This window comes from Bubalus kerabau, chromosome 2, assembly GCF_029407905.1.
Source record: "Bubalus kerabau isolate K-KA32 ecotype Philippines breed swamp buffalo chromosome 2, PCC_UOA_SB_1v2, whole genome shotgun sequence".
In the NCBI taxonomy this organism is placed as follows: Eukaryota; Metazoa; Chordata; class Mammalia; order Artiodactyla; family Bovidae; genus Bubalus; species Bubalus kerabau.
Window position 1 is genome coordinate 130,674,191 of NC_073625.1, and position 16,530 is coordinate 130,690,720.

General features: G+C 38.1%; 1 protein-coding gene across 4 annotated transcripts in view; it reads right to left on the reverse strand.

Moving 5' to 3' along the window:
- The window catches only part of ATP11B (ATPase phospholipid transporting 11B (putative)), a 118,894-nt gene that overhangs the window by 82,648 nt on the left and 19,716 nt on the right, over positions 1 to 16,530 (reverse strand). For 3 of the 4 annotated variants that reach the window (XM_055568949.1, XM_055568948.1, XM_055568950.1), the window contains exons 2-4: positions 12,993 to 13,109; positions 3,494 to 3,583; positions 1,755 to 1,835 (exon numbers count right to left, since the gene is read on the reverse strand). In XM_055568949.1, coding sequence (XP_055424924.1) covers positions 1,755 to 1,835; positions 3,494 to 3,583; positions 12,993 to 13,109 — 288 coding nt within the window. Of the gene's footprint in view, positions 1 to 1,754; positions 1,836 to 2,073; positions 2,229 to 3,493; positions 3,584 to 12,992; positions 13,110 to 16,530 lie in introns of those variants that run through there. The other variant, XM_055568952.1, reaches the window with a different exon arrangement.

A 16,530-nucleotide genomic window follows, 5' to 3' on the forward strand; every position in this document is an offset into this window, starting at 1 on the left:
CTGGTCTCCAACAGTGGAGAAGGCAATGGCACCCCACTCCAGTACTCTTGCCTGGAAAATCCCATGGACGGAGGAGCCTGGAAGGCTGCAGTCCATGGGGTAGCCAAGAGTCAGACGTGACTGAGCGACTTCACTTTCACTTTACACTTTCATGCACTGGAGAAGGAAATGGCAACCCACTCCAGTGTTCTTGCCTGGAGAATCCCAGGGATGGGGGAGCCTGGTGGGCTGCTGTCTATGGGGTCGCACAGAGTCGGACACGACTGAAGTGACTTAGCAGCAGCAGCAGCAGTCTCCAACAGACCAGTGAATAAAGGGAAATCAAACTTACAGCTGCTGCTGCTGCTAAGTCGCTTCAGTCGTGTCCGACTCTGCGACCCCACAGACAGCAGCCCACCAGGCTCCAGCGTCCCTGGGATTCTCCAGGCAAGAACACTGGAGTGGGTTGCCATTTCCTTCTCCAATGCGTGAAGGTGAAAAGTGAAAGCGAAGTCGCTCAGTCGTGTCAGACTCTTCAAGACCCCATGGACCACAGCCTACCAGGCTCCTCCATCCATGGGATTCTCCAGGCAAGAGTACTGGAGTGGGGTGCCATGCCTTCTCCAGTAGCATGCTATTCAGACACGCTAGATTAACTGTTAATTTATAGACTTCCCTTACCTTTATCAAATAAGTAATAAATAAACTACATCTCAGAATTATAAAATGTTTGCCAATTTTGTTTATATGTCAATTTAAACCTTATCCTTAAATCTTACAAAATGAAAACATCAAACTGGCACATGAAAATTCAAATTAACTCTTTCAAGAGGAAGGGAGCAGATATTTTGAGAAGTGGTAGCTATATAAACATGACGTTTCTAGGGATTTTTAAAATTTCTTGTCATGTTTATCCAATAATACTGTTTTTCTACACCTAGATTTTAATATCAAATCAGATCTAGTTGAAGCTATTCCCTTAGAGTACAACTTTACATAAAAATCAATTTCACAGAGAAAGTTGTAAAAAGTAGGAAAGCACTATACAATTTTTATTCAAAAATTTCATGCCAGAAGTACATGCTTCACTCCTAAACATATCCCCTTCCTTTGAATTATATATCCTTTAAATACCACCAAACTCTACAAAGATGATTGTAACAATCTGTTTCACACATAACTTGGTTTGTACATACAAAATGCTTGCTTTTGGATACTTCTTAGGTATGTTAAAGGAACAACATACTTTAATAACTGTAATCATCCCATCAGTCACCAAGTACCTCATAAGAGTGGCTTACCTCAGTTTAATTTTTACCATATGCAGAATCAAACAAATTTGCGCTCTTTTTATAATTTTATTTATTTTGTGGCTGTGCTGGGTCTTTCACTGCTGTGTGGGCTTTTCTCTAGTTGCAGGGAGCAGGGGCTACTCTCTAGTGCATGGGCTTCTCACTGAGGTGGCTTCTCCTATTGCAGAGCACAAGCTCTAGGGCAGTCAGGCTTCAGCAGCTGTGATTCCTAGGCTCTAGAGCACAGGCTTAGAATTTGTGATACACAAGCTTAGTTGCCCCATGGCATGTGGGACCTTCCCGGATCAGGAATTGACCCCATGTCTCCTGATTTGGCAGGTGGATTCTTTATCTCTGAGCCACCAGGAAAGCCCTAAATTTGCTTTCTTATGAAAATTACTTTCGCAACAATAAATCTTACTTTGGAGGAGAAAACTTCTGAATGACTTGGGAAGAAAGCAAGCAACAGAAAATATTTCATACCTGCTTTATGGCAGTAACTGTTATTACAAAGAACAATGGAAGTCCACTGGTAACTGGACTGGTAGGTGTATCAATCATAAGCTGCATTAAAAAAGAAAGAATGCAGAGTATTATATTTTATATTGTACATATCACTATTAACATCTAGAATCTTATAATTATTGGGAAATCTGAAAACATACAAAATATGTATCATAGTTCAGATGAAAAAGTAACTTGAGAGAGATTATGCAGTGAATGTAGTTTACTTCACAGTTTCACAAGTACACTCTGTTAGCCATTATATGGGGTTAGTAGACTATCTAAATCTATTGCATACCCACAAATATTGCTAGAGTGGACTCAGTTTCTCTGCTTTCTTAACACATAGAGTACTTAAGGTCTTCCTCAGTATTTGTCTTGGAGGGGAGCTACAGCTATTCAGAATTTCAATTCACATTTCTTTGCCCATCCAGAGAAATGCTAAAAAAAAAAAAAATCTGTCAATTTTTATTCTGGGATCCAGAATAAACTCACACTGGAGAGAAAACAAGAAATGGGACTAGGGAAACGGTTTCCTTCTACAAGTGATTTTGTTACAGCTAGTAGAGCCAGAGGGGTACAACTTGGAAAACAAACGACGCTGCAATTATCTAAATCATACAACTGATGTTTCAATAAACTGCTTTAGAAGAAATATTTGCAGTAATTATATTTGGTTATTAGAACAGGGGTCTAATAATTTATTAATATTGGTTTACTTTGGTTAGGCCAATTAAGTTTGTTCTATTCCACAGACAGGCTGAATTCCTGATCTTAGGCAGTAATTTCACAAATGCATGTTACTTGTATGTAATAAGTGTAAATTTCTCGTTTTTTCTGACTAAACAAGCTGATGGTCTACTGATTAAAAAACAAACAAAAAACCCAGAAGTTCCTTTTCCGCTCACAAAGGGATGCAATTAAAGAAAAGCTTCCTCAAGCTTTAAGGTGACTACTTCACAAGTTTTTTTTCTTTTGAAGGTCCAGGTTCTATGGAGAGACAAGTTCAGAGTTTATAAAAAAAAATTCACTGCCACACTGAAAGAGACTGCTAACGTATCATCAGAAAAGAAAAACCTCTTTGAAGGAAAATGACAATCACTAATTCTAAATCTTGGTTTATACTCAAGTTTCATACTGTTCTCTTGATATTCTGATATTAGGGGAAAAAAGGCACAATGTGAAAAACTAAAAACTAAAGAGCTTACAATGATTTAAGTTAAGAAAATGGCCTCCTGGATAAAAATCTATATTCATGGAGATTCTTAGAAATTATAATAAAAACTTTTAAAAGTAAAATCTATAAATTAAAAAAGAAGAAAAACCAAAGGAAGATTAATTTTGTACAAAGACGGTTCCACAGGCAGAAATGTGCCAAAAACAAGTGCTGTATATTAAAAGCCAAAGTTTTTATTTTCTGAGGCAGAACATTTGAAAGGATGATGCTATTTTCTTGGCTTTAATTATGATTATCAGCACTATTACACGTAAGTGATAAAATAAAATACAGCGGATCTTAAAATTCACTGGCTATTTTTCAGACATCTGGATGTGATTTACATTACTGTATTCACTGAATACAATGGGGAAGCTCTGTAGAAAAAAAAAATGGGTCCCATAGTCACACGGTTTAGAACGCAATGTTAACTTTTCCTTGAAGATATATGTTTAGCATTCATGTCTATCAACTTAACAATTTATGGAGTGATAAAGCTTACCTGAACCAAAAATATAATAAGAAAATAAAAGTTTGCCACTCTTCTGAATTGTTCAAATAAATTTTTTGGAACAAAATTCCACACAGTATACTAAAAAAAAAACAAAAACCAAAAAGATAAGTTAATATTTTAAAATAATATGTATTTTATACAAATAATAAGAAAACTTGTACACATCAGATATATCAAGCCCTTACACAAATTCATGTAACTCGATGCTACAAAAACTATCTGGTTTTTAGAGTTTCAGGGCTTTTATTCTACTTTTTACCTTTTACTATTTATTGGTGATTTTAGTATAACTTTAAAAGAGAGATAAAGGAACCAATCAATTTTGCTATTAAATTCCTAGTTTTTTTAGAAGTTGGAGATGGCAGATCTAAAATAATATTTTAATATTTTGGGTTTTGATTACACAAAACTAAACCTAATGTTGAAAGATGAATTAAGGGACTTCCCTAGTGGTCCAATGGCTAATACTCCACGTTTTCAATGCAAGAGACCTGTGTTGGATTTCTGGTCAGGGAATTAGAACCCATATGCTGCAACTAAGAGTTCATGTGCCAGAACTAAGACCCAGGGCAGCCAAAAAAATAAAAATAAATTTAAAGATGAATTAGGAGTTGATAAAAATGCTAACACTGGATTCAGTTTACTTTATAAATATTCTCTTTAGGTTTCGTCAGAAACAAAGGAGACAGTATAATTCTTCAAGTACTCCTCGGTAAGCATGGGATATGAAATGTGAAAAAGATTAAAAATTACTTTAGTTAAGTGATCACTGGTATAACCATGAAGAAAATCTCATAAAGGACATGAAAATCTGTCACAATGTCTATTTTTACAGTGAGATAGTCGAGTATGATGGTTATAAACATTGATGGTAAAAGGTTAACAACTGCTGTGATCTAAATCCTAATTCATGGTCACCGAAGGACCTTGGATCTTATCTCTCTATACTTCATTCTATGCTCTATAAAATGAGGACAATTATAACAATCATACTGTATAGGTTGTTACAAAGATTAAATGAGCTGATATATTTATATAGTGCTAAGGACAGAATCTCAGAGAAGGCAATGGCACCCCACTCTAGTACTCTTGCCTGGAAAATCCCATGGACGGAGGAGCCTGGTGGGCTGCAGTCCATGGGGTAGCCAAGAGTCAGACGTGACTGAGCAACTTCACTTTCACTTTACACTTTCATGCACTGGAGAAGGAAATGGCAACCCACTCCAGTGTTCTTGCCTGGAGAATCCCAGGGACGGGGGAGCCTGGTGGGCTGCCGTCTATGGGGTCGCACAGAATCAGACACGACTGAAGTGACTTAGCAGCAGCAGCAAGGACAGAACCTAGCTCATACTAATCGCTGTGTGTCTGTTGCTATATTATTAATCAGTTTATAAGCCTATAATGCTACATTATGGGGGCAGGGTAACACCATATAAATTTTACTTGTGCCAGTCAGTACACACAACACCATTACAAATAAAATAGGGAAACACTTTACAGTATTGTTACTTTACCCAATGTCCATTTACCTAGCAGAATATAAGATCCCTGGGGCTAGGAACATAGAGTTATTTACTGCTCTATCTTCAGCACTTACACTATAGCACACAGATATCAAAACGCTAGCAGAATACATAAATAGGCAAATAAACACTGATGGAAAAAAACTTTTTTTCCATAACTCTTCTGGTGTCAGGTAATGAATGAAGCCTTACTGGTTATGGACTAATTCAAGATTTTCTGTGGTACAATGGAAGATGGTTCTAATTTCTGTAGGTCAGAAATTCACTTCTTAATCAATTTTTTCTTCTCTTTTTTCTGGCCCTGCTGTATGGCTTACAGGATCTTGGTTTCCCAACCAGGGGTTGAGCCTTTGTTCTCGGCAGTGAAAGTGAGAAGTCCTAACTACTGGACTGTCAGGGAATTCCCTTAATCAGTTTTTTGAGACCTGAAACATTCACATATGAACAATTTTATAAATAAGCCTAGGTTCCCAGAAGAGCCCAGGAAAGCTTATTTGACTCAAGGGTGTATAAAGAATAGGACAATACCTAACAGCCTTTCTTAGGTGAATTATATTTTCAGTCCTAATCTGGGATACCTGAAACATTTTCCGGTGGTCGTAGTGTCACCAGTGGTTCTAGAATCTGAGATTGGGAACCATGTTCACGACTCTAGAGAGAAGAGAGGCAGATACTTCCTGGAACCAAAAGAGCTCACTGCTCATGTGTGTACATGAGACAATGGGTCAAACCACTACCAGCTGATCTTAACTGGAGTAAAAAGACAGTTGTCCCTACAAGGGTCATAGTATTTCCAGCAACTTTCTTAATCACCAGATCAACTGTATAAAACTTTATAAGAACTAACTTGACAATGTTCTAAGTTTACATCAATCTATTTGATTCATAATAGTGATAATACATTTTATCTCTCAGAATTTTGAAAAGAGCAACTAAATATATAAGTTAGCAATAAGATAGTTAATTAATTTCAGGATGTTTTCTTTGGCTAGCTCAATAATACAATGGAAAACTGAGAAGAAACAAAAACTTCTCATGAGCTAGCTTATAAATGTTGGAAATTGTTGTTTTCAGGTAAACATTAGTACACTGAGTCTAAATTCTGTGCTGGTCCTGTCATACACAGAGAAGGCACTCAAGTACAATAATATTTAAACACATGAAAATCTTCTAAGGAAAATAATAATTCATTATGCTTTAAAATTATTTTAATTATTATGTAATAACAGTCAAGAAAAATGAACTAGAAGCGTATCTTCTCTACAATTACCTATATGACTTTATCACTGCCCTTCAAAGGTCTGACATTAGTAAGAAAATGAAACCATGGTCATAAAATTAAATCTTTTGGAAGGAAATTTAAATTCATGATAAGACGTTACTATATAGTGAATTAAAATGAACAAAGGCATATTTTCCATCTACAATGTGCAAGGCACCTACATAATAAGAGAAACAAAGATAACAAGTTTAAATAGAGAGGATTAAGAACAATACTTATATCAATAGCTATATTCCAAGATAAAGTAAAAGAAGGAATATACAAAGAATTCAACAAGAAAGAAAAATTTAATGAAGGAGGTCACAATCAACATGGGCTTTAAGAGAGGAACCACTCACAGCTGAAAATAGGGGGCAAACGGAGAACATTTCAGGAAGGAAAGAAAGACTGAACAAAGGCAGAGAAGAGGGAAGTTCCTCACGGCTTTGTGGGAGAGAAGATAATGCAGTCTGAAAAGAGTCTAGGGAAATAATAGGAGAGTAGAAAGGTAGTAAAAGGGAACACTGAGAAGCCAGGCTCAACTATGGTCAAAAAAACTCCCAGACACTGCCTATATAAATATCTGGGCTTCCCTGATGGCTCAGCAGTAAAGAATCTGCTTGCCACTGCAGGAGATGCGGATTCAGTCCCTGGGTCCGGAAGATCCCCTGGAGGAGACCACGGCAATCCACTCCAGTATTCTTGCCTGGGAAATCCCATGGGCAGAGAAGCCTGGTGGGCTATAGTCCACAGGGTCTCAAAGAATTGGACGTGACTGAACATGCACACACACATAAGAAGTCTACATTCTTGAAATATGGTTAAAAAACATGAAATCTACTTTCTCTGCAAAAATATACAACTTATATTCTTAAAAACTGAGGTTATCAAAACAAAATCATAGCAAAGGCAAGGTGGTAGGGAAGTTAAACATGAGTTTATGGAATAGCAGGTAATCTGGTTTGGAAGTTTTAAAAAGCAGTAGTGGAATAATAATAGAGGAGTAATGAGAAAGACAGTCTTCATGTACGTGAAAAAAGGCAACATTTATTTAAAAGTCTACATTTCTGAAACCTGGTCAAAAACACTAAACCTAATACTACTACATTTGACTGAATATCAAAACATTCATATATTTAATCTCAAAAGTTTTCCAGGAAACTCAGTTTCAAGTATCAGCAGACTGTGAACTCCTCAGTTCAGTTGCTCAGTCCTGTCTGACTCTTTGTGACCCCATGGACTGCAGCACGCCAGGCCTCCCTGTCCATCACCAACTCCCGGAGTTCACTCAAACTCATGTCCATTAAGTCGGTGATGCCATCCAGCCATCTCATCCTCTGTCGTCCTCTTCGCCCCCACCCCTGCCACCTTCAATCTTTCCCAGCGTCAGGGTCTTTTCAAATGAGTCAGTTCTTCCCATCAGGTGGCCCAAGTATTGGAGTTTCAGCTTCAACATCAGTTCTTCCAATAAATATTCAGGACTGATTTCCTTTAGGATGGACTGGTTGAATCTCCTTGCTATCCAAGGGACTCTCAAGAGTCTTCTCCAACACCACAGTCCAAAAGCATCAATTCTTTGGCACTCAGCTTTCTTTATAGTCCAACTCTCACATCCATACATGACTACTGAAAAATCATGGCCTTGACTAGACAATTACTTTGTTGGCAAAGTAATGTCTCTGCTTCTTAATATGCTGTCTAGGTTGGTCATAACTTTCCTTCCAAGGAGTAAGCGTCTTTTAATTTCATGGCTGCAGTCACCATCTGCAGTGATTCTGGAGCCCAAAAAATAAAGTCTGCCACTGTTTCCCCATCCATTTGCCATGAAGTGATGGGATCAGATGCCATGATCTTAGAGCTCTGCATGTTGAACTTTAAGCCAACTTTTTCACTCTCCTCAAGAGGCTCTTTAGTTCTTCACTTTCTGCCATAAGGGTGATGTCATCTGCATATCTGAGGTTATTGATATTCCTTGCAGCAATCTTGATTCCAACTTGTGCTTCTTCCAGCCCAGCGTTTCTCATGATGTTCTCTGCATATAAGTTGAATAAGCAGGGTAACAACATACAGGCTTGATGTACTCCTTTTCCTATTTGGAACCAGTCTGTTGTCCCACGTCCAGTTTTAACTGTTGCTTCTTGACCTGTGTACAGATACCTCAAGAGGCACATCAGGTTGTCTGGTATTCCCATCTCTTTCAGAATTTTCCACAGTTTGTTGTGATCCACACAGTCAAAGGCTTTGGGATAGTCAATAAATCAGAAATAGATGCTTTTCTGGAACTCTCTTGCTTTTTTGATGATCCAACGGATGTTGGCAATTTGATCTCTGGTTCCTCTGCCTTTTCTAAAACCAGCTTGAACATCTGCAAGTTCACAGTGCAAGTATTGTTGAAGCCTGGCTTGGAGAATTTTGAGCATCACTTTGCTAGCGTGTGAGATGTGCAACTGTGTAGTAATTTGAGCGTTCTTTGGCATTGCCTTTCTTTGGGATTGGAATGAAAACTGACCTTTTCCAGTCCTGTGGCCACTGATGAGTTTTCCAAATTTGCTGGCATATTGAGTGAAGCACTTTCACAGCATCATCTTTTAGGATTTGATAATAACTCAGCTGTAATTCTATCACCTCCACTAGCTTTGTTTGTAGTGATGCTTCCTAAGGCCCACTTGACTTCACACTCCAGGATGTCTGGCTCTAAGTGAGTGATCGCACCATCATGATTATCTGGGTCATGAAGATCTTTTTGTATAGTTCTTCTGTGTATTCTTGCCACCTCTTCTTAATATCTTCTGCTTCTGTTAGGTCCATACCATTTCTGTACTTTATCGAGCCCATCTTTGCATGAAATGGTCCCTTGGTATCTCTAATTTTCTTGAAGAGATCTCTAGTCTTTCCCATTCTATTGTTTTCCTCTATTTCTTTGCATTGATCACTGAGGAAGGCTTTCTTATCTCTCCTTGCTATTCTTGGGAACTCTGTATTCAAATGGGTATCTTTCCTTTTCTCCTTTGCTTTTCGCTTCTCTTCTTTTCACAGCTATTTGTAAGGCCTCCTCAGACAACCATTTTCCTTTTTTGCATTTCTTTTTCTTGGGGATGGTCTTGATCCCTGTCTCCTGTACAATGTCACGAACTCTCTGTCCATAGTTCATCAGGTACTCTGTCTATCAAGTCTAGTCCCTTATCTATTTCTCACTTTCACTGTATAATTGTTAGGTATTTCATTTAGGTCATACCTGAATGGTCTCCCTACTTTCTTCAATTTAAGTGAACTCCTAGCAGATAAGAATTATGAAAACTAGATTAAAACAACTATTTAAAACCTTGGAATGTGTCCAAAATATAGATAGAAACATGAAGAGAGTTTAACTTAAAAAAAACTACAAATGGAAGGTGTATGAATTATAAGCAACGGCTTCTTAGCCTGGAGATACTATCCAACTCACATAGCTATGGTAGTCAAAGAGTAGGGAAAAGTACTCCCTTATCAACAAAATACGACAAAGATTTAGAGCTCAGGGCTAGAAAAGCAACTGGAAACTTACGGGGAAAATACCAGTAGTGAAACCCTCCAAGGAAAATGACCCAAATTCAGAACATAAACTATCCAAACCTATGGTGATAACTAATATGCACTAAAAAGGAAATGAACACAGATTCTGACACTTGCAGCAACAAAGATCGTTCTCAACAGTACTGTGTTAAGTGAAAAGAAATCAGACACAAGACTCCTACAGTATGCATCGTTCGTGACATTCTAGAAAGACAAAACTATAACTACAGAAAGCAGATCAGTTGCAATTGTTGGAGGTGAAGAGAAGGGAGAATGGCCACTAACTTTTTGGAGTGACAAATGTATTCTGTATCTTAATGATGGTGGTCATATGCTATACATTTGTCAAAATTCATCAAATTAGTGAATTTTATTGTATATAAGTTATCAGTTCAGTTCAGTCGCTCAGTCGTGTCCAACTCTTTGCAACCCCATGAATTGCAGCATGCCAGGCCTTCCTGTCCATCACCAACTCCCGGAGTTCACTCAGACTCAGGTCCATCGAGACAGTGATGCCATCCAGCCATCTCATCCTCTGTCACCCCCTTCTCCTCCTGCCCCCATTCCCTCTCAGCATCAGAGTCTTTTCCAATGAGTCAACTCTTCGCATGAGGTGGCCAAAGTACTGGAGTTTCAGCCTTGGCATCATTCCCTCCAAAGAAATCCCAGGGCTGATCTCCTTCAGAATGGACTGGTTGGATCTCCTTGCAGTCCAAGGGACTCTCAAGAGTCTTCTCCAACACCACAGTTCAAAAGCATCAATTCTTCAGCGCTCAGCCTTCTTCACAGTCCAACTCTCACATCCATACATGACCACAGGAAAAACCATAGCCTTGACTAGACGAACCTTTGCTGGCAAAGTAATGTCTCTGCTTTTGAATATGCTATCTAGGTTGGTCATAACTTTCCTTCCAAGGAGTAAGCGTCTTTTAATTTCATGGCTGCAGTCACCATCTGCAATGATTTTGGAGCCCAGAAAAATAAAGTCTGCCACTGTTTCCACTGTTTCCCCATTTATTTCCCATGAAGTGATGGGACCAGATGCCATGATCTTCATTTTCTGAACGTTGAGCTAACTTTTTCACTCTCCTCTTTCACTTTCATCAAGAGGCTTTTTAGTTCCTCTTCACTTTCTGCCATAAGGGTGGTGTCATCTGCATATCTGAGGTTATTGATATTTCTCCCGTCAATCTTGATTCCAGCTTGTGTTTCTTCCAGTCCAGCATTTCTCATGATGTACTCTGCATATAAATTAAATAAGCAGGGTGATAATATACAGCCTTGACGTACTCCTTTTCCTATTTGGAACCAGTCTGTTGTTCCATGTCCAGTTCTAACTGTTGCTTCCTGACCTGTATACAGATTTCTCAAGAAGCAGGTCAGGTGGTCTGGTATTCCCATCTCTTTCAGAATTTTCCACAGTTTATTGTGATCCACACAGTCAAAGGCTTTGGCATAGTCAATAAAGCAGAAATAGATGTTTTTCTGGAACTCTCTTGCTTTTTCCATGATCCAGTGGATGTTGGCAATTTGATCTCTGGTTCCTCTGCCTTTTCTAAAATCAGCTTGAACATCAGGAAGTTCACGGTTCACATATTGCTGAAGCCTGGCTTGGAGAATTTTGAGCATTACTTTACTAGGGTATTATACCTGGTGTTTAAAAAATTTTTTTTCAAGAAGGACTTTTATTTCTTCCATCACTTACTAAGAAATATGTTATTTATCTAAAGCTCCTCTATTATCCTGACTTCCCTGGTAGCTCAGATGGTAAAGAATTTGCCTGCAATGCAGGAGACTTGGGTTTGTCCCTAGGTCGAGAAGATCCCCTGGAAAAGGAAATGGCAACCCACTCCAGCACTTTTGCCTAGGAAATTCCATGGACAGAGGAGCCTGGCAGGCTATAGTCCCTGGGCTCGCTAAGAGTGGACACGACTTAGTGACTAACAAAAACACACATGCTCAAAGATGCCTTTGAACTGTGGTGTTGGAGGACTCCTGAGAGTCCCTTGAACAGCAAGGAGATCAAGCCAGTCAATCTTAAGGGAAATAAACCCTGCTGATTTGGGAGGACTGATGCTGAAGCTGAAACTCCAGTATTTTGGTCATCTGATGTGAACAGTTGACTCATTGGAAAAGTTCCCGATGCTGGGAAAGACTGAGGACAGAAGGCAAAGAGGGTGTCAGAGGATGAGACAGAGGGATGGCATCACCAATGCAATCGACATGAACCTGGGCAAACTTCGGGAGATGGTGAGGGACAGAGAGGCCTAGAGTGCTGCACTCCATGGGGTAGCAAAGAGTCAGACATGACTGGGTGACTGAACAACAACAATGCTTAAAGAACTTTACCCTCAGTTTCTGACTTACATCCTCTGTAACTGCACTGTCCAGTGAGGTAGCCACTAGTCACATGTGGCTATTGACAATTTAAAATAAATCAAAATTAAAAATTAACTTCCTCAATTACATACTATATTTCAAGGTCTAAACAGCCTTATGTGGCTAATGTTATCATATTAGACAGCAAGGAAAACATATCCATCATGACAGATGATAGCATTATTCTATAATCTTCAGCTTCAAAATAGACTAAGACAGCTTCAAAATGCCACAGGAAAAAAAAATGAAACAAGGAAGAATATGTAAGAATGAGTAGGTTCTTTTGTACTATAAAATGTTTATAGAAGAATGATAAAATTAGAGGAAGTCAGGCTTTAAAGTCACACAGAACTGAGTTCAAACTCCTAACTCATCCCTGGGTAAATTATTTTCCAGCACTTCAGTTGGAGAAACTGATATAAAATGAGTATAACAAACACTCATTAAACATATATTAAAGTTGTTGTAAGGATTAAATAGTACAAGTACCACCTAATACAGTGCCTGGCATATGGTATAGAAGTAAGTTCCTTAGTTCCCTTAGTTTAATTCCTTCCTTAGTTTAAACTAAGGGTACCTTTTGGAATACTGGCTATCTGACATTAGGAACCAGCAACTCTTTTTATTTTACAGTTCACAATTTTGGTTAAGATACATCTACCAACCACCATTTCCCTGAATTTTTAAGGATATAAATGTATACTACACAAACAAATCACTTTTTAAAGCAGTACATAACCACAGTTTTAATAATAGAAGTGTTAATTCTTACCTTAGATGAAATGATCCGGTTATCTATAAATTTCTGAGGTGTATAATGGCCATACTGAGGAAACCTGTTGGCTATGTAAATAGTTCTTGTGTCACTTTGATGTGGTGGGTCAAAACCCTACGGCAAAGCAAAAGAAAAATAATTGTCAGAAAAGTTAGTTGTCATGATTCTTTACTGGTGGTACTTTTTAATTGATCCTATTATACCTATCACTTGCCTTGAACTGTATATAGGGTTAATCTATTTAAGCCATTTCTTTTTCTTTCAAAAAAAGTGAAAGTTGTTCACTCTTGTCCGACTCTTTGTGATCCCATGGAGTATACACTCCATGGAATTCTCCAGGCCAGAATACTGGAGTGGGTAGTCTTTCCCTTCTCCAGGGGATCTTTCTAACCCAGGGATCAAACCCAGGTCTCCTGCATTGCAGGAGGATTTTTTACCAGCTGGGCCAACAGGGAAGCCCCTTTCAAAGTAAACAGGTACATTTTCTTTAGATATAAACTGACTAGGCAATAACCTCTGGTAATGAAAAATAGTCCATTCTTTGTCAGAGATGCAACCACAAGAAAAGAATCATACAGAAGATCTACAGAAGTTTGTGAAGGCTTCTTTCCTTCTCTTTCATTCCTGGGGTTCCTTGCTATTCTCTTTCCTAGTTCCTTGCTTTTCTCTTTTCCTAGTCTTTTTCTGATTCCTAGTCAGTGATGTGGAAGCCCAGCATAGCTAAGGCCTAGTCAGCACCTACCATGTCTGATGACAAAGGCTTACATTTTATTTTACACCCAGATCAACTCGGTTTCAAAGAGCTTTGTTCCCAGAGAACTTAAAAATGCACTGTATAGCCCAGATTCATTCCATACAAGCATTTACTTCTTCATGCTAGTTACATTATCAATCGACTCTCTCACATGTGGATATATTAATATGTTATAATTCTGGCTTCAAATTTAGAAGACATTCAATTAAGGTACATTTAGTAATCATCTCCAGTGGAAAGGTTTGCCTTGGTGACAAGAATACTGATACTTCATTCCTACAATATTACACTCTTTTCCAAAGTGGCAAGTAAATCTTTTTATTTTTTAAAAATTTATTTTTTAATTGAAGGATAATTGCTTTACAGAATTTTGTTGTTTCTGTCAAAACTCAACATGAATCAGCCACAGGTATACATATGTCCCCTCCCTCTTGAACCTACCTCCCATGTCCCTTCCCATCCCACCCCTCTAGGTTGATACAGAGCCCCTGTCTGAGTTTCCTGAGACATACAGCAAATTCCCATTAGCTATCTATTCTACATATGGCAGTGTAAGTTTCCATGTTACTGTCTCCATATATCTCACCCTCTTCTCCCCTCTCTCCATGTTCATAACTCTGGTCTCTGTTTCTCCATTGATGCCCTGCAAACAAATTCTTTGGTACCATCTTTCTAGATTCTGAATATATGTGTTAGTATATGATATTTATCTTTCTCTGACTTACTTTACCTGTATAATAGGCTCCAGGTTCATCCACCTCTTTAGAACTTACTCAAATGCATTCCTTTTTATGGCTGAGTAATATTCCACTGTGTATATGTACAACAACTTCTTATCCATTCATCTGTTGATGGACATCTAGGTTGCTTCCATGTTCTAGCTATTGTAAATAGTGCTGCAATGAACAATGGGACACATGTGTCTTTTTCAATTTTGGCTTCCTTGGGGCTTATATGGTGGTTTTATTCCTAGATTTTTAAGGATTCTACATACCATCCTTCCATAGTAGCTGTATCAATTTATATTCCCACCAATAGTGCAAGATGGTTCCCTTTTCTCCACACCCTCCTCAGCATTTATTGTTTGTAGACTTTTTGATGAGGGCCATTGTGACTGGTGTGAAGTGAAATCTCATTGTAGCTTTGATTTGCATTTCTCTACGAATGAGTGATATTATGCATCTTTTCATGTGTTTGTTAGCCATCTGTATGTCTTCTTTGGAGAAATGTTTGTTTAGATCTTTATCCCACTTTTTGATTGGGCTGTTTGTTTTTGTGGTATTGAGTTGTATGAGCTGCTTGTATACTTTGGAAATTAATCCTTTGTCAGTTGTTTCATTTGCTATTATTTTCTCCCATTCTGAGGGTTGTGTTTCACCTTGCTTATAGTTTCTTTTGCTGTGCAAAGCTTTCAAGTTTAATCAGGTCCCACTTGTTTACTTTTGTTTTTATTTCCATTACTCTAGGAGGTAGGTTATAGAGGGTCTTGGTTTGATTTATGTCATCGAGTATTCTGCCTATATTTTCCTCTAAGAGTTTTATAGTTTCTGGTATTACACTTAGGTCTTTATTCCATTTTGATTTTATCTTTGTGTATGGTGTTAGGAAGTGTTCTAATTTCATTCTTTTACATGTAGCTGTCCAGTTTTCCCAGCACGACTTATTGAAGGGGCTGTCTTTGCCCCATTGTACATTCTTGCCTCCTTTGTCAAAAATAAGATACCCAGAGGTACATGGGTTTATTTCTGGGTTTTCGATCTTGTTCCGTTGGTCTATATTTCCGTTTTTGCAGAATGGCAAGTAAATCTTCAAAACTTCTTTGATTGGGGAACCCTTGACAGGTTGAAGTGAAAGTCATTCAGTCATGTCTGACTCTTTGCAACCCCATGGACTGTAGCCCACCAGGCTCCTCTGTCCATGAAATTTTCCAGGCAAGAATACTGGAGTGGGTTACCCTTTCCTTCTCCAGGGATCTTCCCGACCCAGAGATCAAACCCAGGTCTCCTAGCATTGCAGGCAGTCTTTACTGTCTGAGCCATAGTGAAGCGCTCACAGGTTGAAAGCAATCACCAAATGCAGGACCTTTTTTGTTTCTAACAGCAATGATTCAAATTTTCTTAGATTTACATGTTTTTCATGATGGTCAAGGGCTATTTACTAGTACTATGAAGTTATTAAGAGATCAATTAAACTTGGTATTCATAAACTACAATGATCCACTTTTATAATTTAAGTGCTCTTAAGCTAGTAATCTACTAAATAATATGGCTGCCTTTCCATGCTTGGCATTCCTGTAAAATGCCATTAAGTACAGACATACATAGGATAGTGGAGATTCCCATATTACCTAGAGGAATATTTTGTTTAGCACATTAGAATAGTAGCAGTGTTATGTTTGGGTTTCAATGGCTGTTGTTCATGTTTTTAAACAATCTACTGTGTGATCTTAGAAACAGTTAGCACACAATGGTGCAAATTATATGTATTTGTATGCACCATTAAGAAATGAAGTTTTATTTTATCTGTTATGCTATTTAAAGTGATGACCACACTTTGTGGATGTGAATGTGCCATTATGTATCTGATTTCAAAATCAGTTTAAGGATAAATTGTGGCACATATTTATTCTCCTCATCAATTTTCTTTTAAACATTTCATAATTGTGCCCTATAATAATTTATGGGAGAAAAAGGCAGGTTTCAAAATCAGAGTTGGAACTCACTGGTCTATGTGGAATATCATAATCATTTACAGATGTATACCATTTATTCAACCAACAAC